This window comes from Microtus oregoni, unplaced genomic scaffold, assembly GCF_018167655.1.
Source record: "Microtus oregoni isolate MIOR12 unplaced genomic scaffold, Mior012 000012F_ref0000307, whole genome shotgun sequence".
Lineage (NCBI taxonomy): Eukaryota > Metazoa > Chordata > Mammalia > Rodentia > Cricetidae > Microtus > Microtus oregoni.
Genome location: NW_024543071.1, coordinates 25,912,895 through 25,939,586, shown reverse-complemented (window position 1 = coordinate 25,939,586; position 26,692 = coordinate 25,912,895). Strand labels below are relative to the sequence as shown.

At 44.0% G+C, this 26,692-nt stretch overlaps 1 protein-coding gene across 2 annotated transcripts in view; it reads right to left on the bottom strand.

Annotated features, from left to right (window-relative positions):
* Positions 1 to 23,979, bottom strand: part of Pank1 (pantothenate kinase 1) — a 65,531-nt gene extending 41,552 nt beyond the window's left edge. Inside the window, exon 1 of one of the 2 annotated variants that reach the window (XM_041661296.1) lies at positions 23,074 to 23,979. In XM_041661296.1, the coding sequence (XP_041517230.1) occupies positions 23,074 to 23,638 (565 nt within the window). In that variant the 5' untranslated portion in view covers positions 23,639 to 23,979. Of the gene's footprint in view, positions 1 to 22,250; positions 22,453 to 23,073 lie in introns of those variants that run through there. The other variant, XM_041661297.1, reaches the window with a different exon arrangement.
* Positions 23,980 to 26,692: the final 2,713 nt, after the last annotated feature.

Genomic DNA, 26,692 nt, shown 5'->3' with positions numbered 1-26,692 from the left:
GAGAGGTCGCTCCAGTGACCTCATCTCCACAATACCAATGCTGTCTGTCAATCCTTGCATTTCCACTCCAGGTCTTAAGGAGGCGGGTAGGGGAGGCTGACTGAATCCAAGTCCTATTCTACATTAGTGTTCTTGGGCTGTCTAGAGGGAGACTGTACAAGAAACAGTAACCGACAGCCGCCGCCAACACCTTTACTTCTCACCAAGAAGCCGTCGGTTCTACCCAATTTAGAGGCAACAGAAGACGGAGGATATCAACCTTCCTGACACCATATTGTGCAGCTCGCTCCTCCAAATGTAAACACTCCCTTCTAGAGGAAGGAGGCAGGCTCCTAACTAAGGAAGTTCCTAAAAGTCAAAAGATGCACATGGCCCCTCACGAAGGCTACAGATGCGGCAATTATTCATAGGCACGAAGGAGATTTTTTCCATGCGCTGACTCCATGGTGTTCTAGGACACAACTTTCATGAGTCTTCACTCTTTCCTGATGGGTCTGTAAACTACGAAGCTGCTGCTGAGTCACCCAAGCTCCTGGAAGTAACCCCAATAAACTCAACTGGCTCATTGGGCTAGAGTTTGGTCAAATCATTTGTTGGGTCTGTGGTTGATGCTGTATCTTAGGATAATAATGTCTCCCCAGGAAAAGTCACACAACACCTCATTTTCTTAATTAAAATTAGTCTCTGGATGAAACAAGAATCCCATTATTTGACCACATGCAGATATACCAAGGGACATGTCAACCAGGCACTTGTGTGACTGTCTTTAATATGCCCACCTTACCCACCAGAGCTGATTAGAGTCTACCAAGGTATAGAGCTCCTTCAGCTTCTTAAAGCCTTGTGCTAGGGCTCAAGATGGTAATCTCATTATCTGCTAAGACAAATCCCAGTTTAAACCACCAAGAGGTTTAGCTTTCTGTCTGTACAAGTCACTAGAGAATGCTGGTTTACTCTAGGGATGCTACTGATAATTTAATGTCACAGAGTAGATAATTAAAGAGGTGCCAGAAGAAATAGCATTGCTAGGTAGCACCACCGAGCAGAACAAGTCTGCCAAAAATAAGCTTCTTTCATTTCTTTCAGCCTCAACTATAAAAGTCTAGCAAATCTTTAAAGCTTGTCTGGGGTCACAGGGAGAAGGAAGAAGAGTGTTCGACTGCTCTTGTGGCAATGCAAGATGAAGGACAAAGTCATAAGCATGTACCTCATACAGTTCGGAACAAGTGCGTTCTGCCATTTAGCCACTGAATAGGGTCCTTACTTGTTTGTTTTCCTAGACAGGGAAAGATACTGCAGCAAACAAAATTTAGACATAGCAATGCATATTTCCCCCTTCACTTACATTCTTCCTAAGTCTCAAAGACTGACGATTAATTAAGAATAGTTTAGAAAGAAGGGATGAAATCCACATTGCCTGAGACCTAAATGCTATTTAATTAAAACCAATCTTCAGTACCTGGAGGTCAGTCAGCCTCTTAAAGCTTGTGACCACCTAGCAAAAGTTTAGCACTTTTAAAGCCATGGCAGAAACATACTTTAACTGGATAAGGGACTCAAACTTAGAAAACTGGATGTTAATGTCTGAAGGGTTTAAGTGCTCTAGACAGCAATACATACATAAGATGTCCATCTCTAGGAAATGCCAATAAAAACCAAACAACAACAACAAATAGTTTTTCAAACCCAGTGGGAGGGCACTGAGAGAGAAGGAGGGAGGGAGGGAGGGAGGGAGGGAGAGAGAGAGAGAGAGAGAGAGAGAGGGGCAACAAGTGTTGGAGAGGATGTGAAGAGTGCTCATTGCTCCATTATCATCTCCCAGGTGGAAACAACCCAAATGGCTACCAACTGATGAACGCGAATCCATAACATGTGTTATAATCATATAACGCAGAGCAACAGAAAGGCAATAAAATGCTGAGAGATCTTGTAACATGTACGAACGGTGAGCACTGCCATGGGAAAGCATCCAATGAACAGAGACCGCATGTGAAGGAGTTAAAAAAAAAAAAAACCTCCAAGGACAACCAGGGCTACACAGAGAAACCCTGTTTTGAAAAGAAAAAGCAGAAGCAAAAAGAACCAATCAAGCAAGCAAACAAAAACCAAAAAACAAACAAACAAAACCAAAAAGACAGAAAATAGATGAGTGACTATTTAGGGTTGGAGGCTATGGAAAGATAGGAGGAGTGCCTGCTACTAAGTGTTTTGGAAGATGATGAAATGTTCTGAAATTATGGTACCGATTGCACAATATTAAATACCACAGAACTGTATATATTAAATGCAAACATTGTATAGTAAATAATTTTAAAGTACATATGCTAAATTCTAGTCTTTTTTTTTTTTTTTGATTTTTCGACACAGGGTTTCTCCGTAGCTTTTGGTTCCTGTCCTGGAACTAGCTCTTGTAGACCAGGCTGGCCTCGAACTCACAGAGATCCGCCTGCCTCTGCCTCCCGAGTGCTGGGATTAAAGGCGTGCGCCACCACCGCCCGGCTTCTAGTCTTTTTTGAAAAAAAAAAAAAAGTCTTCCTAAAACAGGAAGTAGTTTCCGTATCTTTAAAAAAAAAAAGACTAAGTATATTTTTGGTTCTTTCTAAAAGTTGAGGCAAAAGAGATTCAACTTTGTCCACCATTCACTGCTGACACGCTCAAGAATAAACCAAACTTACTGATGTTCTCAGAAGGAATGGGGGTCCATGCTTCTCAGCCGCTAAGTTCCAGTGTTCTGAAGTCTCAAACCATTATGTCCGAATACAGACAAAGGAGAAAAATAAGTCTGTTAAAATGTGACTTCGAGCAAGTTGCATGCCTTTCATCATAGCACTCATGAAGCAGAGGCAAGCAGATCTCTGAAAGCTCGAAGCCATCTTGAACTATACAGACTTTGTCTCAAAAACAAACAAAAAGTGACTTTGAAGGGTAGAGTAGAGAGCTACCTAGCAGGTACAAGGTTCTGGGTTCAATGCATAATACAGACAGGAAAAAAAACAAAGCTAAAAAATTAGACCCCTAAGACACATGAGCATCTCTCCCTCCATATACTTCCCACCATTTGGCTGTTTAAAAGTGTTTGCAGGAGCCAGGCATAGTGGTGCGCACCTTTAATTCCAGCACTTAGCAGGCAGAAACAGGTGGATCTCTATGAGTTCCAGAATAGCCCCGTCTACATGGTGAGTTCCAGAGCAGCTAGAGCTATGTAGACTCTGTCACAAAGACAGATAGACAGAAATAAAGAAAGGGTTTGCAGGGCTAGAGATGCAGCTCAGTTGCTACAGTGATTATCTAGCATGCATGAGGTCCCAGTTTTGAGTACCAGCAGTGGAAAAAAAAACAAAAAACAAAAAAAAAAAAAACAGGACATGGTGATGCATGCCTGCCATTCCAGTACTCTGGAGGATCAAAATTCAAGGTCTTCTTTGACTGATTATTGAGTTTAAAGCCAGGCTGAGTTACAAGAAACCCGGCCTCAAAAAAAAAAAAAAAAGAGAGAGAGAGAGAGAGAGGAGAAAAGAAAGAAGGAAAGGAAGGGAGGGAGGGAAGGAAGGAAGTGCTTCCTGTTGAGCATAGCAGTGATCAATGAACGTCTACACTCCAAGTACTTCAGGGGCTATGGCAAGAGACTCTTGAGTTTGAGGCCAGGCTGGTGATAAAGTACACCCATCCAAATAAAGGAAAAACAGACAACAAAAGAAGGTAAATATTTCCAAGCTCTTGCTTTGAAATTCTTTCGCTCCATCTTACTCCTGAAGCCCACATATGATAGATAAAAGTAATTCTCCTTTGCACGAACATACAAATCATATCACAACACTTAAAGCTAAGTGGTCTCAATGAGAAATGCCTCCCATTGGCTTCTGTATTTGGAACTCAGGGGCAGTTGAAGGTTTGTTTATAGCCTTGCCCACTTCCTGCTCTGTCTGCCTCCTGAGTAGGGATGAAACATCATCACACAGCTTTCCCCTCCAGCCAGCATGCCATTATGGACCGTAGTCTTCCAGAACCATAAGCCACACCAGATTCTTCTTTATGTTGCCCTTGGTCCTGGCATTTTATTACCATAACAGAAAAGCAACTAGAACCACAATGACCAAGAATAATGACACTGATTTGAGCAGAATAAAGGCAAGAAATTGTCTCATGGAACAGCTTCATTTTCATGAATCCCAGCACTTGTTTGTTTTTATATTTATATTTATTAGTTTGTTTATTTGAGACAAGATCACACTCTGTAACCCAGACAGGCCTCAAATTCACAGTAATCCCCCTGCCTCAGTGTCTCACGCTGCAATCAGAGGCATGACGTCCCATGCCTGGCAACCCATGTGTGTACTCTATCGGCTTACATACTACAAGCAGAATCCCAATTTACAGAATAGGTGCAAATCCTAAATGTTTCTGAACTGCCTCTTTTTTCCCCCTCAGAAATCGACTCAGAATTGATTCCGCAGCACAGAAAGGCTTACAGAAAGTCTTCCATACAAAGCTGAAATCTAAAAATATTTAACAACTCTTCACTCTGTTCATGATAAGCATAAAAATCAGAAGTTACCTAAGCCTTTCAGCAAATGTTCCAATACGAAGAGAGCACTATCCAAGGCCTGGCAGGTTACACATTTACTTCTTAGGTAACGGACTTCAGCCAAAGTCAGAGCAGTGGCCAACTAGAAATGCCTACCCCTTGACTACAATGTCAATGAAACTGCTGCACACGTGCTAGAGTGGTGTGCTGGATGGAGCATGTGCTACTAACTCAGTTACCGCTGACATCTTCCTGCAGGCCGAGAGCTACAGGTCTGCTCATAACAGTTGGGAGGATGCTTACCACAGGGCTCTGGCAATCCATCCAATCCAAGCCTGCAGAACAGCAGCCGTCAACTAATGTGGCCTGTACCTCCACAGTGTCAGGATGCTCACTAACCTCAGTTAACAGGGTGTGGGTTTTGTCGGTGTTTGTTGGTTTTTTTTGGGGGGGGGAGGGTGTTGTTTGGTGTTTTGGTTTGGTTTTTTGGTGTTCGTGTTGGTTTCTGTTTGTTTTTGAGACGGGGTCTGTGTATCCCTGGCTATCCCGGAACTCATTATGGAGAGCAGACTGGCCTGTGAATTTTAGGCAAGCACTCTACCATCTGAGCTAAATCATCACCAACAAGAGGGGGAACAAAATTAAGAGTTTTGAATGAAATATTTGAGCCCTTCAAGGTTATAAGCTGCACATAACTCAAAATGCTCAAAATGCTCAAAAATAAGCTAATTCGGATATTTGTGCATTATCTTAAGACTTCCCTGAACTGTACTTCACTATAAAATTGCTGTTGATGGTACCTCTAAATTATTAAAATATAATAAATCAGATACTCATTCTGTCAAGAAAGACAAGAATGTATAAAATGCCTCTAATGCATGTTTTGATAAAACAGACAGAAATAAACCAGCTCTGGCCATCACACAGATGAGAGAAATCATGCAGAACTTTAGCTCCTGGGGATTCTTAAAATACAGTGGTTTTAAGTAGATTCGGTTTCTCTGTGTACTTTTGTGTCTGGGTGGCTTTGAAACAAACTCAGAATCTAAACTAAAGCTCAGTGTGGCAATTCCCACAGTTCAGCAATCCAGGGACTTTAGACTCCGGTCCTAAACTCAGCTCTATACACTAATGGTTTTTCAAGATAGCTCGTCCACCTGTTTCTACTAGCCTTTTACAGCAATCTTGAAAAGGAGAAAATTACTACTATTCCTTGCCTGGCATATATATGAGCACCCTTCTCAAATTACAGTATTTGGGACACTGAGGCAGGAGGAGCTCTGTGGGTTTGAGGGCTACCTAAGCAGGACCTTGTCTCAAAAATCAAATAAATAAATATCAAACATTTTTAAAGGGAGGGAGATTAAGATGTCTTGGAAAGCATGACGAATGAAATCCAGATCCCTAGAACCCACAGAAAAATACAGGCATAGAGGCACATGCTCATAATCCCAAAGACAGCAAGACAGATAGCGGACAAGCAGATCCCTGGAACTCACTGGCAAGTTAGCCTAGCCTCCCTGTGAAGTTCCAGGCAAACGGCTGACCCTGTATCAGACAAAAGGTAGAATATGTATGAACAGGACGAATGATACTTAAGGCTCTGATCTTAATGTACACACATGTTGTCTGACCTTCCAATGTACACACATACAGGTATACACCCTCACACAAGAGCATACAAACATACATGCACACTCCTACACCCATACCAAAAAAGTATTGCTTTTTCTCTCTCTGAGGTCCCAGCCCCAGTTTGTCTGTGTGTTTTGGAGGCTGTTTTCTGAGATGGTGTCTTGCTATGTTTGTAGCCCTGGCTGGCCTAACGTAGGCTGTGGAGATCAGGCTGGCCTTGAACTCATGGCACTCCTCTTCCCTCTGCCTCGGGAATGCTGGGATTACAAACATATGTCCTCACTCTGGCTTGTTTCTTCATTCTTAACCTCTCTCTCAAGTCAGAAATGATGAAGAAAATATTAATTATTTCTAGTCTAGTGATTTGGGAGGGATCCAAATGCTGCTTTTTGGCACAATATTATCTTATTTGCAAAAATGAGGTTTCAAATCTCAAATCATAAAACAAATGGTTAAAAATTAATCACATGCAAACAATTACAGGCACTTGCAAACAAAGGGGTTCTCTGAGGACAACACAATAAAAAGGCGTTTATTACTTGGTCTATAAGTGAGATGTCACAAGTTTTATTGTGACTAAATAACTTCTAATTATGCATTATATAACACATTGCTAATTTTAAGGTAATAACAGGTTACATTTTTAAAGAGGTTATTTTTTTTTTATGGTTTCTCTGTGTATCTCTGGCTGTCCTGGAATTCACTCTGTAGACCAGATCGGCCTAGAACTCACAGAGATCCACTTGCCTCTGCTTCCCTGAGTGCTGGGATTAAAGGCATGTACCACCATCGCTCGACTTAAAGAGGTTATCTTACAGAAAAATATACAAAAACATAGTAATTGAAACGAAATGGTCCCTGAGATTTTCTCTCATAGCATTCGGTGTGCAAGGAGGGAAGCTGAGCTTGCAAGAAAAGAAAAGAGATTCCACATGAGCGGCAATTACAGAAGCGACTGATGGGAACTGGGCAGTTCCTAACACTCTGGTCTCTAATTTTGAGTAACCGCTAAATTTTTCCCAAAGGAAAAAGGTTTCTGAAACCCCAGCACTGTCCAGATGTTCTTCCAAGACAAGGGAGTCACAACAGGTGATCTCTGAGACAAAATCCGCATGGTTCTTGGCTGGAAACACTTCTCTCTTTGCCTCCCAGATCCTATTTATAGAAACACTGGGGACAATTTCCTCCACTTGGCCACAGCGCACTTTAATTTACGTGCCCTAGCAATGAAGATGAAATAAACATAGTGTGGCCATGGCACCCTGACACCTCAACAGCAGTTAGTTATAGGAAAAGTCATCTCACAGGGTGGCACTGGCCTGACCAACACCTGGGAAGGAGAGGCAAAAGAATCATGAGTCTGAGGTCATCCTCTGCTACATCACAAGCCTGAGGCCAGCCTGTCTCCATGCTTCAAATAAACCAATAATCACCTCAGAGAGGTTGAGGGGCCCAACCGAAGCCCTGTTTAAAGCTCTTTAAAGGCAAACGCTTGCTGCGTTCTAAATCACAATAAACAAGGGCCTCGAAATAATCCAAGTCATTCAAAAACAATAATGCTGAATCATGAAATACGTATAAACAAATTCAAACCTTTGCTTTTCCTAGGACTAAAACTCTGGTACTCACAGGTACAAACACCTACAAGCAAGAATAAACACACTCTCTCCTCCACATTCTCCCCCCGGAGTGCATAGACATGTTCTACAGCTCCTTGACCTCCTTGATCAACCAACTGGCCAACCCAGCACCAAGCCCAACTATGTTTGGAATAGGAATTTAATAAGAAAGAGATGATCACAATGTGGTTCTTAAAAAATTTTATCCTCATGCCACGGTGGACCCTCAAGTATTTATAGAATACTTTTTCTCCCAAATCAAAAATGCAAGCTGAAGCTCTGTACTATCACTGAGCTACAGTCTACTTTTCTCCCATTCTTTCTTTACAATTAGCTTTCTTTTGAGGCAGAGTCATGCTCTGCAGCCTGGCTAGCCTGGAACTATGTTGATGCTTTATAAAGGAGGACGACCCTGAATTTCTTCTGTGTTCACCTTCTAAATGCCTGCTGGGATTACAAGCATATGCTGCCACCCCTGGCTTGAATAAATCCAGCAAGAGCAAAGGCAGCACCCTGAAACCCTGGGAGGTGGCAGTAGCTAAACCCTTGGGAGGTGGTGCTATCCTGAAACCCTGGGAGGCAGTAGTACCCTAAAACCCTGGGAGATGGTACCCTGAAACTCTGGGAGGCAGTAGTACCCTAAAACCCTGGGAAATGGTACCCTGAAACCCTGAAAAATGGTAGTACCTAAAATCCTGGGAGGTGGTACCCTGAAACCCTGGGAGGCGGTAGTACCCTAAAACCCTGGGAGATGGTACTCTGAAACACTGGGAGGCGGTAGTACCCTAAACCCCTGGGAGGTGGTACCCTGAAACCCTGGGAGGCGGCAGTACCCAGAAACCCTGGGAGGTGGTACTGCAAAGCCCACCTGGGCGGTGGAAGCAAGATAATGAAGACCCAGATCATTTTCAGCTACATAATGAGTAGTTCCTGAACTGCCTGGGCCACGAAAGATCCTGTCACAAAGGAGAGAAAAAGAAGAGGAGGAAGAGAAAAGAGCAAGGAAGGAAGGAAAGAAGGAGGGAGGGAGGGAAGGAAAGAAGGAGGGAGAAAAGGATCCCTGCTGGGTGTGGTGGCCTATACTCATAACCAATCTAAAGAGACAGAGGCAGGAGGATTACCTTAGGTTCAAGTCCAGGCTGGGTTACAAAGCCAGTTCGAGGCTAGACTATGCTAAGAGTGAAACCTTGTCTGCAAAAAAGCAAATGAAAAACAGTCAAGAATGAAGATCTCCAATCCCTTGTCCGACTTTCACCGTCAAGCGCCGTGACACTTGGCAGAGACCGCTGACCTTTCCTCTAGCTCTCTACACCAAACGCTTCGGTAACTCAACTGCATTACCGATAGCTTCTCTCTGGTTCTGTGGTCTGTGTCCCTTTGAATGGAGGACTGGTATATGCGTAACTGGCTTCCTGCTTATCAGTTTCCATGGTGTAAATATAGCCACCACAGTCAAAGACATTGATTGCAAAATTAGCCAAGTGTGCACATTCAAGTCCTAACTCCAGATATGCTGCCTTGAGTACACCACCAGGCCAACTGGTTTGCTTATGATAATCCTAAATCATGCTAGTCATGGTCTCATTTATTATAGTACTACTACAAATACATGGTCACCTCAAAGAATAAATTTCACCTGAATCTTTCTCATAGTGAAAACCTTCTGCAAGGGGCTGGGTATGTAGCTCAGTGGGAAAGTGTTTGCCTAGAATGCATAAGGCTCTGTGTTTGATTCACGGAGATGCATACAATCAAGGGCGGTGCACGTCTGTAATACCAAAGAAATTACAGGGAGAATTTGAGGCTACCCTGGCCTCATGAAACTCCATCTCGAAAATGAAAAATAATAATAAAAAAATAATAATAGAATAAAAAGCTTTCTATCACAGGGAAAGGATAGCCTCCCAAAGGTAAGATATGATTACCCCATTGACCAGACTTATTTTTTGCCTTTATCTACTTACTATTTTGATATTATCTATTTTGTTTTAGGTCTTGCTATATACCCCTGGCTGACATGGAGCTCATGATTCTCTTGCCTCAGTTTCCCGTTAAGTGCTGTTATTATCAGCATGCCACGACCTTGGCTTCAAACATCTGCATGGGATACAGATAGCTGGAAGCAGACATGATGATGGGCCTCTACACCTCCAGTTACTTGACAGACTGATGCTGGAGGAGCTACAGTGCAGGGGAAGCCCAGACAACAACATCACAAGACACAGGCTCAGAAAATATAAACATAAAACTTTAAAGCATGGTTGACTGGAAGAAGCATGATAGCTAACAAGCAGATCCTCGGTCACACACTTGTGACTCTGCTAACCTCTGTAACTACTGCAGGGTTCACCTGCTTAGAGTCGCAGGAAACTGGTAATACATGAGTACTTGGCCCACAGGGATAAAACTGATTAGTTCCTATGGGGTCCTACTGGAATCATTACATCTGAGTCTAAGGCCACCAAGCTCAATGCCTTCTTAATCCCTACTACATCACTCCAAGAAGCCATCTTTGGGTCTTGGGTTAATTCTGGCCAGTAACCCAATACAACCCATGCTGAATGACAGGAGTGGGGTTTGGCCGACGACAGTATTGACAGGTCTTAGTTCTGTAGGGACTAAGGATTCAGAGGAAGAGTTAAAATAATAAGGCTATCTTAAAATAGCTAATGGGCTGTCATATAAAAGAATAATGGGATAAATTGTGAAGGAACACAGGGTAGAAGTCATGGGGAAAAGAGGCAGGATTTGGCCTAGAACATCTATATAACCACCAATAATAATCGCCAACAAGTACTGAGTGCCTGCATGCATTATTCAGGAAGCCTCACTGTACTGCTGACTCACGCCAAGCTTCAGATTGACCAAGCCCACCCTTGCCACTTTATCCCAGCACAGCTGACCTTGGGAGATGGAAGGAGCTGTTCACCCAGAGCCGCAGAGAACTTCAAGTAACTGGCAGTACCTAAGCTGGCCACAGCTCACTGGTTCCTGCTGACCACAGCCCACAGGTTCATGCAGGCACAGCCTTCCTGTATGCAGAATCCGTGCAGCCTCAGTCCTCAGCAGAGACTCAAGGCCAGAGCACCAGAGGCCCTCGTGGTAATGCTGAAGGCAGCACACACCTGGACACGTACGTTTCATCTGTATGCCACCGAAAGATGGCCTGAGAGCTAGAGGCAGCTGCTCCAAAATCATGTTCAATTCATGCAATTCTTCAAAAGAATAGCTATGACCTTTCTAATCCTTCGTATCTCTTTCTGCCTCACTTAGAGGCTGAGATATTAGTCAAGAGCAAAAGATACTGCTTTAAAAACAACTTTGTAAGGGCCGACGGGAAGAGCACTTGTTGCTCAATCTGAGGACCTGAGTTCAGTCTCTGGAACCCACAAGACAGAAGGACAGAACACACTGCTGTGAGCCACCAAAGACTTACTGTGGCATGTGTATGTAATGTAACTTAAATATAATTTGAAAAATAGTTTAAACAAAAGTGTTGTCCTGACTCCAAATTAGTAGTTAAATCAATTACTCATTTCTCTTATTCGCTAAGTTGCCAATATCAATTCACGCTTTCTTAGTCTCAGGAGTTGTAGTGGGGCAGTCTAGGCGTGTAACAATGAGGTTACGACTTGATTGCCACATAGATTCTAGAAACATCAGAGGGTATTAGAAAACTCTCCTCTCAGGAGGTAATGGAAGATGGGATTGGAGAATACTCTAAAACCCAGTCCTCAAATGACCCAGAACACAAGCATACACTTTATACACATGTTCCATATCTGGTTCTCTCTCCAGCCAGTAAGATGGACACCTCTATTCCTGCTAATGAATGGGCCTCGGAGAAGTCTGGACCTCACTCAAGTCTACAATGTTAGTTAAGAGAGAATCCGAGTCCAAAACCAGAGCTGTTCTCTATATAATACTTACCTTCTGGAACTCCATGAGAGTCCTATCCAGCAGAGTCAAGACCCCACGTCTTCAGCCTCTTCATCTGTAGACAACTGTAGCCCTCACTCATAGGGCGCCGTACTTAGCACATAGAAAATTGGGTGTTCCTTAATGTAGGTTATTGTTACTTCCATAGACATGGAGAAACTTATTGCCAAAGCTGTACAGACTGCATGCACCTATCTGTTTTAAAAGCTGTACAGACTATATGTACCTATCTGTTTTTAATTTTACAGAACTGGTTCCCATTCCCAATGAAATGTCAGGAACATTGTGACAGAAAAGAAAGTCACTCAGAGAGGGAGATAAATGGCATGGGTTTAAGTTTTGGCCCTGACAATCATTACCCACATGTCTTCAGGCAGGACCTTTCACTCCAAGCCCTCTACACCTGCGCAATGGAGACTGTGCATATACTTTTGGAAAAGCAAACTTGGAACAAAAGTACACAGCTCTTGCTCAACGATGGCTACCTGCAGGCGTCCACAACTGCCACGAGTCTCTCCAGATGACAGAGAAATCACAGTGGCCAGGATGGTGACTTCTATAGCCATCCCTAAACACTACCGTTCTCTCACCCCTTTGAATCATCCAGTGCTCTCAAATATATTCTCAGGGAGAAAAACATATTCATAAATATCCATTCAACTTGAGGCTTCCGAAAGGTGTCATAAATTAGGTATCACGAGACCAAGCTTGACGACTGTACTATCTAGAAAAAAATGTACTCAAATGCCACACTGAGTACACTGAAGCTTCTGTATCTGAATTAGAATACTGTCATTCCAACATGGGTGGATATAGGCATAGATATGAAAGCCAAGGCACACATACCTAAATGTAATAAAAATCAAACCGGGCTGGGGAGAGCTCATGAGACAGTGCTCGTCTAGCATGGACGATGTCTTGGGTTCGATCCCAGATACTGGGGGGCGGGAATGGAGAAGTTACTTTGTTTTGATCTTTCTTATTTTCTTTTTTGAGAGACTATCTCTCTCAGTAGCCCACACTGGCCAGAGACTGACTAGGTAGCCCAGCTGGTCTTGAATTCTGGACAATCCTCCTGCTTTAGTCTTCATATCGCTGGGTTTCCATGTATGAACCATCATGTCCAACAGATAGTTTATAACACACACACACATAAAATAAAAAAAATGAACACACGAATTGAGCCTGGTTGATACAAAAACAAACAACAACAACAACAAAAGGGGGGGGAAAAAAGACCTGACAGTAAAAACTAATACTTCCACTACAGACTGTAGACAGCTCTTTCAAAAATGGCAATGGATTTCCACTTACTCACTTGTAGAATTAACATGTCCCTCATGCTAAGAATTAACAGCACTGCTTTCATCTGTGGTTATAACACCAAACACATCCACAATGTTCTCGTGTGCGTAACAGAATCCTGAAAAGTAGGCGGGCAATACGGGGTAGCATCTAAAGACTGGACAACTGGCGGAAGTCAGTTTTCTCCTTCTGCCCTGTGGTTTCCAGAGACTGGTTGTGAGTTCTCAGGCTTGGCATCAACCCTGCCGAGCCAGCTCGTCCCCGGCCTAGTTTCAGTGTGTTTGGAACGTATCTGGCAAACAGGAAGCTGGGTGGCTGCGCATGGCAGCACATGTCTGTAATCCCAACCACTGGACAATGAGCTTAAGAACACAAGGACAAGATCAGCCTGTTCTACAGAGTTCTAGGCCGGCCTGGGCTATGAAAACTTGTCAAGAAGTAGAGGAGGACATGACAATTTGACCATGTCCCACAAGGTAGCTCCTGCTAATGTTTAATATTTTGTAATTGGATTTGCACTACTCTTGTCTGTCTGGAATGACTGATTAGGACTAAAGAACAGAGAGACAGAGAGATCAGGGCTCTGCAGCTAATGACCAGAAAACTCCCTCTCTTTCTCCTCATGCTGACTTTTCTCATGGGTCGATTTAAAGATAAAGGCCGAGCTGGGCAGTGGTGGTGCACGCCTGTAATCCCAGCACTCTCGGGAGGCAGAGGCAGGCGGATCTCTGTGAGTTCGAGACCAGCCTGGTCTACAAAGGGAGTTCCAGGACAGTCTCCAAAGCTACAGAGAAACCCTGTCTCGAAAAACCAAAAATAAATAAATAATTAATTAATTTAAAAAAAAAGAATAAAAAAATAAAGGCCGAGCAACTGGGCACAGTATCTCAATATTTTAACACTTTAGGTCCTGTGTACGTTTTCACACTTGCAGCTAAAACTGATAACAGATTTAGTTGTCAAGTCTGTACCAATGTTAATACATAACTCCCTCATCCATTTCCTGCTACCAGAATGTACTCTTTGATTGCAACAAGAAATCAGAACCACTTACCAGAAGGCCACCAGCTTGAATCACCTATAACTGCTGCCTGTTCCCATGCGATGGAAAGAAAGGGGGCCTGCCTTCCATATTGAGTTCTGTGTGCCCAGTGACCACCTGAGCATTCTTCTACTCCTCTCAGTAATGCTGTGCCTCATCCAAAACAATATCCATCGTATCTAAAATCACTGGGGTCTCTCTTTCTTTACCCCTTCCTTCCTTCCTTCCTTTTCTCCCTCCCTCCTGCCCACTCCTTCTCCTCCTCCTCTGTTTTTTTTTTTTGTTTTTGTTTTTGTTTTTAAAGCAAAATCTCCCCATGTAGCTCAGGGTAGCCTGGAACTCCCTACATATAGCCCAAGCTAACCTAAATCTTTAGATCTTCCTGTGCTGCCTCCTGAGTGCCGGGATTACGGGGCAAAGTGCCAGCACATCAACCTAACACACACACACACACACACCACAGCCCTAAACATTTATACCCAATACACACACACTCCTAATACATACACAAACCTAACACACATACACACACCTCTCACACATAAACACACATATCTGACACAAACACACAACTTTGTGTCATTTGTGTGTGCCCCCCAGAAAACTATTACATTATTCCTCTATATATGTGGTTTATTGGTTCTAGGAAATCCCCAACTCCTCCCCCATCTGAGGATACCAAAGTCTGTTTATGCTCTACATGAAATGGCACAGTTGCCTGGAATATACTTTAAGCCAGCGGTGGATAACTTGCATCATCTACCCCAATGCAGCTGTTATATGAAGAGTTGTTCTTCTGGCAATAATGGGGTTTGTATATGTGTGTGCATTTCATGATGTAAAGACCTAGCTACAGACTAAAGCTACAAGTCAGGGTAAATAAATTATGGTACATCCATATAACAGAATATTGAGAATATCATACAACATGGTATTAAGGAAGATATTTAGTCAGAAGAAAATGTTTATGCTGAGTTGTTGGGAAGAGGAGATGGCTTTGTGAGTAAGAACCCTGCTGTTTTGGAGTCCCAATATTCATGCTGCTTCCCAGACCTGTAACCTCCAGCAATGGAGGGAGGAGGACCAGAGAGAAGTGTTTATTAGCCATCTGCCTAGTTAAAAAAAGAAAAAAAATGGCACGCTTTAGCTTCAATGAGGGAATAGGCAGAGAGCACTAGAGGATCCCGAGTGTTCTTCTTTGGCCTCCACACATACACAAACCTGCATATACACATGTGAACAACATGAATACACTTCAGAGAGAGAGGGGTGGGAAGGAAGAACAGTTCAAGCTAAAATGTTTGCCTTTCTTGAGAGTTAATGGGGTCATAATAAAAAAAAAAGTATAAGATACTCAGTGGATAAAGATCCCTGCTATCTTTGGCAACCTAGGTTTGATCTCTGAAGGGCATGTGAAGGTCAAGGAGAGAACTGACTTCACAAACTTCGTCTCAACTCCCATGAGTGTCCCGGTACATGCATCCCCCAAACACATACACACATTTTTTTAAAAACCATCAGTGAGTAGGGAAATATCTCAGTTGGCAGAGTGCTTGCCTAAGAATGAACAAAACCCTAAAGTCAGTTTCTAGCATTGAATTAAAATGAGCCATGACAGTAATACCAGTAATCTCACCACCTGAGGCAGAGGCAAGAGGATGAGAAGCTCTGGGCCGGGGCAGGAGAGGTGGTTCAGTGGGTAGGAGCACTAGCTGCTCTCGGAGAGGACCAGAGTTCAAGTCTAAGCCCTCACGTAGCAGTTCGAAGCTGTCTAAAACTCCAGTCACGGGTAATATGACACACTCTTCTGCTCTTTGCTGGCCCCAGGCACATACGTGGGGCAAGCACATACATACAGACAAAATACCCATAGCATAATAAAAAAATAAAAAACAAAAGAACAAAAACCCTGAAGGTCATCCCCAGTTACACAGTCAGTGAATCTCAGGCCAAGTGGGAATCTGGAAATTCCGCCTCGATCAACAACTAAATAAATAAGCAAACAAAAAACAAGTTAGCCAGCCTGGCATAGTGGCACGTGCCTGTAATCTCAGCACTTGGGAGGTTGAGGTGGGAAGCTTGCCATGAAGTCTAGACCATCATGAAGTATGTAGTGAGTTCCAGTCTGCCTAGACTATCTGTTTCAAAAACAAACAGAAAACCCAACAACAATAAGATGTTATCAAAAATCTTAATTTAGCAGCATTAAAAATAACTCTTAAAATGTGGCATATTGTCACAAATAACATAAAATATCTTGGATTAACTCTAACCAAACAAGTGAAAAACCTGTATGATAAGAACTTTAAATCTTTGAAAAAAGAAATTGAAGAAAACACCAGAAAATGGAAAGATCTCCCATGCTCTTGGGCAGGTAGAATTAACATAGTAAAAATGGCAATCTTACTAAAAGCAATCTATAGATTCAATACAATGCCTAGCAAAATCCCAGAAAAATTCTTCACAGACCTCAAAAGAGCAAAATTCAACTTCATATGGAAAAGTAAAAAACCCAATCCTGTTAAATAAAGGAACTTCCAGAGGCATCACAATCCCTGACTTCAAACTATTACAGAGCTATAGTACTGAAAACAGCCTGGTACTGGCATAAAATGAGACAGGAGGACCAATGGAACCAAATTGAAGACACAGACATTGATCCACACACATACGAACACCTGATTTTTGACAAAGAAGCAAAAAATATAAAATGGAAAAAGGAAAGCATATTCAACAAATGGTGCTGGCATAACTGGATGTCAACATGTAGTAGAATGCAAATGGATCCATATCTATCGCCATGCACAAAACTCAAGTCCAAATGGATCAAAGACCTCAACATAAGACAAACCAACCACACTGAACCTCACAGAAGAGAAAGTAGGAGTACACTTGAATGCATTGGCATAGGAGACCACTTCCTAAATACAACTCCAGTAGCACAGACACTGAGAGAAACAATAAATGGAAATAAAAAAGGACCTCCTGAAATTGAGAAGCTTCTGAAAATAAAAGGACATGGTTAACGAGACAAAACGGCAACCTACAGAATGGGAAAATATCTTCATCAATCCCACATCAGACAAAGGGCTGATATCTAAAATATACAAAGAACTCCAGAAACTAGTAATCAAAAGAACAAATAATCTAATAAAAAAAAAAATGGGTTACAGACCCAACAGAGAACTCTCAACAGATGAATCTAAAATGGCTGAAAGATACTTAAGTAAATGCTCAACATCCTTAGCCATTAGAGAAATGCAAATTAAAACAACTCTGAGATTCCATCTTATGCCTATAAAAACGGCCAAGATCAGAAACACTGATGATAACTTATGCTGAAGAGGTTGTGGGGTAAAGAGAACACTCCTGCATTGCTAGTGGGAGTGCAAACTGGTACAGCCACTTTGGAAATCAGTATGGCAATTTCTCAGAAAATTAGGAAACAACCTTCTTCAAGACCCAGCACTACCACTTTTGGGTATATACTCAAAGGATGCTCAACCGTACCACAAGGACATATGCTCAACTATGTTCATAGTAGCATTGTTTGTCATAGCCAGAACCTGGAAACAACCTAAATGCCCCTCGACTTAAGAATGCATAAGGAAAATGTGGTACATTTACACAATGGAGTACTACACAGTGGAAAAAAAATAATGACATCCTGAAATTTACAGGCAAATGAATGGAGCTAGAAAACATATTGAGTGAGGTAACCCAGATCCAGAAAGGCAAGTATAAAAAGTGGCTTTTAGAGATAAAGCAAAGAAAAAACAACCTACAATTCACAATCCCAGAGAACCTAGACAACAAAGAGAGACATACATGGATCTAATCTACATGGGAAGTAGAAAAAGATAAGATCTCCTGAGTAAATTGGAAGCATGGAGATCATGGGAGAGGGTAGGTAGAAGTGGGGGAGAAGAATGGAGAAAAATATATAGCTCAATGAAAAAAATGTGGTCTATTGTAGCTGATGCGCAGGCGTGGCTATAATACCAACTGTCTGGAGACAAGACAAGCGAATCACAAGTTTGAGCAACAGAACAAGCCAGTCTCTTAATAATAAAATAATTTTATATTATAATATAAATAATAAATATAAATAAATTTTATATAATAATATAAATTAATACATAAATAGTATAAAATGTTTAAGTGCCATGTTTGTTTTTGCTTTCTTTTATTGAGATATAACCTGGTCTAGATTCTAATTCGCAATGAAGTCAAAACTGGTCTTGAACTCCTGACCCTCTAGCTTCTACTTCCCATGTGAAAGGACAAAGGGCCTGGGGTAACGCGCAAGCTTGGGATCACTGCTGGAGAGGGAACCCTGGTGTGTGTTCATTTGTAGAGCAGTACTCTACATCCAGACTCACGGATTACCAAAACCCAACCCAAACCAAAGCAACAATAAAAACAGAACTATTTGCTATTGTGTGTGGGGGGGGGGGTATGTGTATTTATATTTTTAGCTATCTTAGGTTGTGAATATATGTATATATGTGGGTGCACATGTGCCACAGTGTGGGTGTGGAGGGTAAAGGACTACTTGCAGGAGCTCCTTCTCGCCTACTGTGTGGGGCTGGGGATCTAACTCAGGGCATCAGGCTGTGCTGTAAGCCCCCTTCCTTGCTAGCCAGCGCCGTACGTAGAACAGCTGTTTCCCTGCTGTTTTTCGCTATTTTTATAGGAAAGGAAGACAGGTATGGGGTTAGGAGTGCTATAACTAATAAGCTCAGTATTTTACTTAGGCCTGTGCTGCTTTCTTGAAGAAAGCCAGTCTGAGACAGCATGTGCTGCCCCCATTGCCCGTCCTGAGATTCGTGGCGGCCGACGGTGTTTAGTGATGACGGCTGGCAGGTACAGAGGGAGTACATATTGTCCCCTGTCACACTCACACGAGTTCTGCATGGTCTGATCCTTTCACTCATCCTGAAACACAAAGGTTGAGTACTCGCTTTGATCACACAGCTGAAGTCCAAGCCCAAGTCATCTGGATGGAGGGAGGGGCGAATTCATACAACTTCGAATGCACTGGGCATTCCTAGCACCTTGGCACTGTATTCACTGCCAAACTTGTGTAAATGAGGTGACCTCCCCAGCAGCGCTACTTCACCCCATTTCACAACATCGGCACAGCAGGGCATGTCAGTCAGCCAGACTTGCTCCTGGGTGTTAAGAGTAGCACCCCAGGAAACCTAAACTCACTGCAACCTGCTTTGTGATTTGCTTTTGCTAGGGAACTTTTGGAGCCACTTATATATATATGTGTATTTATATATGGACTACTTCCAACTTAAAGCTGGAAGTAAAAATAGCTGACAAGTTATTAGCCACCTATTAACCAAAATATAGCTGAGAACTGCCAAGGAAAGAAATAAAACCAGCACAATGGAGTAGATCAACCGGGAACCCTGGAAGGGCTTTTGACAAAATCGGTTATGCAAATGGAGGCAACTATCCAGTGAGGTGGTGATGCCTCCTGACCCATTTTTCTGCTCCAACACCAACCACATATACATGCCTCTCCACGTCGAAGTATATGAGAACACATCATTTTTAACCAGACTTCCAACTTTATTACAAAGGCAGGAACAAAAGGCAACCGAGTAGCTCTATGGGACAGTATGTTTTGGGCGCGTAGGAGAACCTAGTTTCAATATCCAGCACACACACAAATACATGAGAACACAAATGCTCACTCATATGGCGGTCTAGACAACTAGAACAGAGGTCACACAGCAAGATGTGTCAGCTTTGAAACATTATGGAGGATTCTCTAAGTATAACAAACAACATCGAGTTCAACTCCAGCATTCCAAGAGCTCTGGTCCTGTATTTGTGACTTCTAGGTAGCAGGGGCAGGCAAAGGAACTAAGGAACCCAGATGAAGAAGGCAGTCGTAGAAAAGGTCTCCAGAGAAGAAGTAAGTAGGATGCCATTTAGATGCGCAGGAAATAGACAACATTCCCCTCTCCTGGTTTAGTAGAACTGATCTGATTTTTTGGAGGGTGCTGGGAATAAACCAGCTTTTGAATATCTACATCTTCTATGGAGCTATTCCTTCAGCCTCCTGACTTGATCTCTAGATTAGAAAACCTTCATACTGATAGACTGAGTTTACACTTTTGGTCTTCAGTGTGTGTACGTGTGTATGTGTGTGTGTTTTGTTTGTTTTATATTATACGTGCATGTGTCTGTGGCATATGTGCAAGTGTCCTTACGGGTCAGAAGAAGGTATCAGATCCCACAGGGCCAGAGTTACAGATAGCTGAGTCTTCTGATGGAGGCCCTGGAAAAGCAGCATGCACTTTTAACTGCCAAGCCGTCTCTCTTGTGCTAAACCTAGTTTTAAGTAAGAAATTTTGGTAGTGAAATGTACAGGTGTACTCCTTAGAGCATGCACAATCTATTTCAGAAGCGTGTGCTCAGGGCTGCAGAGATGGCTCAGTAGTTAACAGCATTAGCTGCTCTTGCAGAGAACATAGGTTTGGATCCAGCACCTAAATGGTGGCTCACAACTATCTGTGACTTCAGTACCAGGAGATCTGACACCCTCTTCTTACCTCTGATGGCACCAGGCAAGCACATAGCATAAAAATATATGTGGAAGAAAAACATTTATACACATAAAAAATTAAAAGAAAAACTAATGTGTGATCAAATCTAAGAAAATTAAACGTAATAGGACAATGAAAAACAAGCTTTGATTCAATCCTATAAAAAAACTGTAAATAGGTCTGGTTGGAGGCACACACGTTTAATCCCAGCACTCAAAAGGCAGACAGGCGGATCTTTACAATTAGCTTGTTCCCTGGATGGTCCATGTTACATAATGAGACTCTGCCTCAAAAAACAAACAAAAAGTTGAAAATAAACCAAGTGTGAAGGTTTACTGTAGAGACAGGAGGATCAAGGAGTTCAAGGTTATTCTTGACTACACTTGGGAGTTTGAGGCCAGTCTGGGCTACAGGAGATCCTATCTGGAGGGGGGGGAAAAAGGAAAATAAATAACTTATAAATAGCAGAATTTGTAAATAAAAAGAATTCCAAGTTTTTACTTTTATGTAAGAAACACAAGCTACTTAACTTCTGACACAAAGCACACAGTTACATCTTCTTGTATTTTAAAATAATCTCTATAGCTTTGTAAGCATAGTTAAGGCTTAGTTTTTTTTTCCTTCCTCAAATCATTGTATTTCCAATTCCTCAAAAAGTATTTTAAGAAGTGCAGAGCAAGGTATGATGGTACAGGCCTGTGACCTTTGCACTCCGGGCAGTTGAGGAATTAGGAATACCAAGAGATACAGGCCAGCCTGGGGCTGGATCACAAAACCAGGTCTCCTAAACCCCTGAAGAGGCCAGAGAGAGCTCAGCGGGGAAGGGCCCTTGCCGCCACGAGGACTTTGGTGGCCTGAGCTTGAGCACTGGAGCCCACATGCGGGGAGGAGAGATCAACTCCTCCAAATTGTCCTCTGATCGCCTCAGTTGCTGTGGCATGCTCACACCCACATACCCACCACCACACGGTAAAAAAGAAAAACCACAGAAAGAAAAACGCGATTTAAACCAGCAACTCTGCCTCTCTGCCACCCGTACAACTCACTGTCTAGGTTGGGCTGGCCTCAAATTGGAGTCTCCTGACTCAGACTCCCCACCCCAACCTAGCTATTGTCATTGAAAACTATAGAAAACTCTTTACAAATGTAGATCAGAGAAACAACAAAAACGGGGCTTCACAGAAGTAAAACAAATGAATAAGACACAGGGAGCTGGCAATACGAAGTTCATAAAAATAATATCTCAAGAACTATAAAAAAGTACGTAGAAACTCAGATACTAATTAACTGTCTTACAGCCACAGCCAAACCAAGCCTGCTGTATAGCTCCCAAATTCCACACACACCTGAACATTTTAGACCTACAAAATGCACGCACTGGATTCACCCTCAGTCATGTTAAAGCATTTTCCAAAGTTTTAGAAACGAATGCACTAACGAACAGCTATGAAACGAGATAGCAATCACGAACAAAGGCTGAAGGCGTTATGCTGTTTCCCAAAGATCAAACTTTTACAGAAATTCAAACCCGATCTCGTCACTTCCCAACACCAAACAGTAATTTTATATGCAAAAAGTTCGCGTTTGAATGTGTTCAGTTTCCCATGCACTCTACTTACTTTGCTTTTTGCCATTTATAAGCTTCATTAAAGACACTCACAAAGAGGTAACCAATTGAATGGAGTTAGGCTCGAATTAAAACAAACAAACAAACAAACAAAAAAACCACAGTCGTAAACTCTACCTACAAACTGACATCCCAGAACGCCAGGTGGGGAAGGTACCCTTTAGAATCTACCATTATATATACAAGCCTCGGATTGTGAAACAACGCACTGTCGGCGCTGTACAATTACAAACACTCAACTCTACCCACTCCAGAAAAAAAATAAATAAAACAATCCACCTGCAGGCCTCATTGGTCCGCACAGTTCCGGCCCACATGGTGTCAGTGGGTGTTTCCCTCTACACAGGCCGTCTCACTGGCTGTATAGAAACACTGTTTAATAAGCTGTGATTTGGGGGATTGTCAAACTCCACGCCTCCAGACTTAAGCTTGCCAATGGACCCAACATACGGTTACTCTGCAATTCAAAGGGCAAGCTTGGTAGCCTGAGCTGCAAGCCCCAAAAGATGTGCTCGGACAAGGGAGCAATGAGCCGGGGCTGTACCAGCCCTCCCTGTCCCTAGCCCCAGATCCAAGATCAGTCTGGTGCACGATCCCGGCCATCAATAAGGGAGGGCAGAGCATTTGCCTTTTTTCTACTGTGACCGCGAGACCAGCTACAGCTAGTTGTCAGGCGGATAGGACTACTAGCCAGGCGCCACCGAGGGCTACCACCTTCAGCGCTCGGCGCCTCTAAGGGAAGCTGCAGTCCCGAGCGGGCGCTTGGCCGTCCCCTCCACCGCGGGCACCGCCGCTCCCCTCGCGTCGGGACTTACGCGGCCTGTTCTTCCTCCCGGAGTCCATCCTTCTCCGCAGCCGGCATTTCTTGGCCGGAGAATCATGTTGGGAGAACAGCGGCTGCTGCTGCGGCTGAGGCTGCAGCTCTGACGAGAGCTGGAAGCGTGCAGGCAGCGGGTCGCGGCTGCAGGACGGCGGCGGGTGAAAGCCGTTGTGCAGCAGCCCGTTCACGGTGGCCGCGGCGCCCTCGGGGGCCCCGGGGGACTGCAGGGCCGCGCGCTCGTGCTGCGCGCCGCGCTCGCCCATGCCCGGGGCTGGCGGGGCGTTGCGCGGGCTCCGGTTCAGGCAGCCTCGCTGGAGGTCATGGTCGGGCGTTCTCCCGGCCTCCGACCCTCCCTGCGGCTTGTTATCCGGCAGCCTTAGCGCCGAGGCCGGGGGCTGGCGGCCCGGGCGCTCCTCCCCTCCTCCCGCCGGCGCCCCCGTGTCTTCGGCGACCTGGCTTCCGCGCGCCGGGCTGGCTGCTCCCGCCCGCAGCATGTCGGCCTCGCGTGCTGCACCGGGAACCTCCACGGACCCCAGCCGGGGCACCCGCCTCCCCCTCATCCCGAGGCCGAGCCACTTCAAATGCGGCTTCCTCGCCTCCCAGACCTGTCCCCGCCACTGAGCATGCCCAGTCCTGCCCGCCACCGCCACCGACGAGTTTTAACGTGCGGAATGAAGTTCTCAGGGTTTGCGAAGAGGAGATAGGCGGCTTGGGCTTTGTGTGGCGGAGCGAGCGCAAAGGGTACTAGGTGAGGCAGGCACGAGACAGCCAGAAGCCTCGGGAAGAATGCGGGAGGAAGCCAAATATTTGCAGAGGTTTCAGGTTTGCTAATCCTGTCCCCAGTGGGCTAGTACCTTCACAAGGTCACTCATGCCCACACCCCCGCGCCGAAAGTGTGTGTGCCGGCGCGCGTGCGTTAATGTGGCCAAACTACTCCGAGGTCTAAAGGGAGGGAAGAGAACAATTATTTATAGAAAGGTAGGCAGCCTTGGAGACGGAGGGGAATGAAATTTCTTGGCTGGCACACACACACAAACAGCATGTGTTCTTGAGTTAGTTGTGTTTTGCAGGGAGGAAACGTAGGAATACAGCGTGTGAGGACAGTGAAGGACGAAACTAGGCTGAAATAACCGGTGCTGGCAGAGACTAAGTAAACATATCCCAAACTATAAAAAGCACATTCCTCACCCAGAAAAGACCGAGGGGGACAACATCCTCTCCTGTTTATGGAGTAAAAAGTTGTCCCTGGCTATAAGTAGGGAAACCAGCATCACGAGCTCTGGAGTTAGCCAGTTAGTCAGTACGTGCCGATTCCTGTCACTGAGCAAAAGACAAATTCAGTGCTTGGCACACCTGTAATGGGCAACCAGAGTGGCCGTTCCCAGCAGAGGGGACACACTTAGGTGTTGGTGATCTAGTGAGGCCTCAGCTTTTATATCTGTCCAAAAGGGGTTTTTATTTTTCACAAATGTACCTAGTGCAACCTTAGCTCATAATAAATGTTCACAGGGGTCTAATGTGAAAATTAAACTCAGTGCATCCTACGATGACTCAGTAGTAGGATGCTTCCTAGCACAGCGTTCTATCCCCCACAAAAGAGTAGAGAGAGAACATAAAAGCTGCAGGCCATTGTTTCAAACTACTATGAACAGAACAGGCAGAGACCAAACAGAAGCCCTGAGAAATCTGTATTAAAGTCTCCAAACAAACCAGCTTAACAAAGTGAGCTTCCCTCTACCTTGCAAAAGTGACTTGTGGTTAACCTACTTGTTGCTTGAACTAAATCTTTCAGGGGCCCAGAACCAGCATTAACTGTGCCATGGTTTACAAGTGGTTTGAGGATTTCTTCCAGCGGAGCACTTTTCAAAAATCACATTTTCAGAATCAGTGAGTCCACCCCGTTCCTTCCACTTGTTGTTGTTGTTGTTTTCAGGCAAGCAAACTAAGGCACAAGAAATAACTGAGGTTAGGAGCAAAGCTAGAACGCTACCTAAATCACTATCCTCTCTGCTTCCTTGAGTTACTATTTAATGGCTCCCAGAAGTTGCCTTAGGAAATCCAGCCCCTGCCCATCTGCAGTTTTCAGTTCCATTCCTTGGCAACTTGCTCCCTCAGGCTATAATCTCTCCCTACTCCTATCCCTGTTCATCTCTCCTTATTCTGGCTATAAAATACATGCAGCCTACCTGGTGACACAGGCCTGCACTCCCAGCTAGTTAGGAGGGTAAGGGAGAAAGTCCTCAAATTCAAGGCCTGCCTTAACTACTTAGTTCAAGTCAGTTTTCAAAACTTAATGCAACCTTGTTTCAAAATAAAAGTCAGAAAGCTGGAGATGTATAGCTCTATACATAGAGTGTTTGGCTAGCATAGCATACACAGGGTTCTAGGTTCAGTCCCTAGAACTGTTAAAATACAATGCATATGTTTCCTTAGTTTTAGAAGGTCACGATATTGGTAAAGTGGTATATTACTTGTGTCTTAATAAATAAATCTTGCCTGAAGATCAGAGGGCAAAGCAGCCACACTAGTTGGAATACAGGTGGAGTGGTGAGAGACACTTTTAATCCCAGGACTCAGGAGACAGAGGCAGTAGACAGATCTCTAAGAGTTGATCAAGGCTACCCTGGGCTACACAAGATTGGTCCAGAAACAGATCCAGGTGGTGGTGACTCACACCTTTAATCCCAGTGTTTGGGAGTCACACACGTTTAATCCCAGCACTAGGGAGGTGGAGACAGGAGCGATCTGACTAGGCAGAGAGAGGATATAAAGAGAAGAGACAGGAACTCAGTGGAGTGTGGGGTCTGAGGATTCGTGGAAACAAGATCTTGCCCTTTTGGCCTGAAGATTCGGTAAAGGTAAAAGGTCTCTCTAGTGGTTGGCTGCTTTGCTTTTCTGATCTTCAGCTTGAACCTCAATATTTTTCTCTGGGTTTTTATTATTCATGCAACATATTGAGATGTCACTTCATTGCTGCAGAGCTGAATTGAAAATGTAAGTGTGTATGGCTGAAGTGCCCAGTCACGTCTCGTTTGGTTGCTCTTTTTCCCCCCACTGCTCTGTCCGCTCCATTAAGGTGGCTGGCTCCTCCTCACTGTATCTCCAGGAAGTCCTGGGTAATGGCTTGGGGGCTGAACAAGTGACTCTAGTCTTGGGGCTTCTCACTTTCTTCAGTAAATTTGCTAAAGGCCCCCATTGCCACTTCTCAATATTCAGATTCTCACCCACTCTTCGCTGAGTTCTTTAGCACTGCAGTAACTTCAAGGACACATCCTCCAGCTTGATTCCCAGGCGTGGTGAGGGAGGCCAAAGCCAATTGGCTCTGACCCAGACAGGGCAAAAGTCCTGGTACAGAATGTCTCTCACCTGCTTCCCTTTCGGGCTGGTGCCCTGGTTCCAGCCTGGGGGAAGCCAGGCGACACCCCACAGGTTTGTTCACGGATATGCGTAGGTGGTGACCATGAGCCATCGTGTGCTCCAGAAGAGCTGGGACAAATAATGTTTGAGAGTGAGGAAGGGGGAGGCCCACAAGCTGCTTCTCTCTGTTTTTGCTCATTCATGATGTATTCAGCCATTTATTAAGTGCTGAAGACTCTAAAACAGACTTTAGGGGT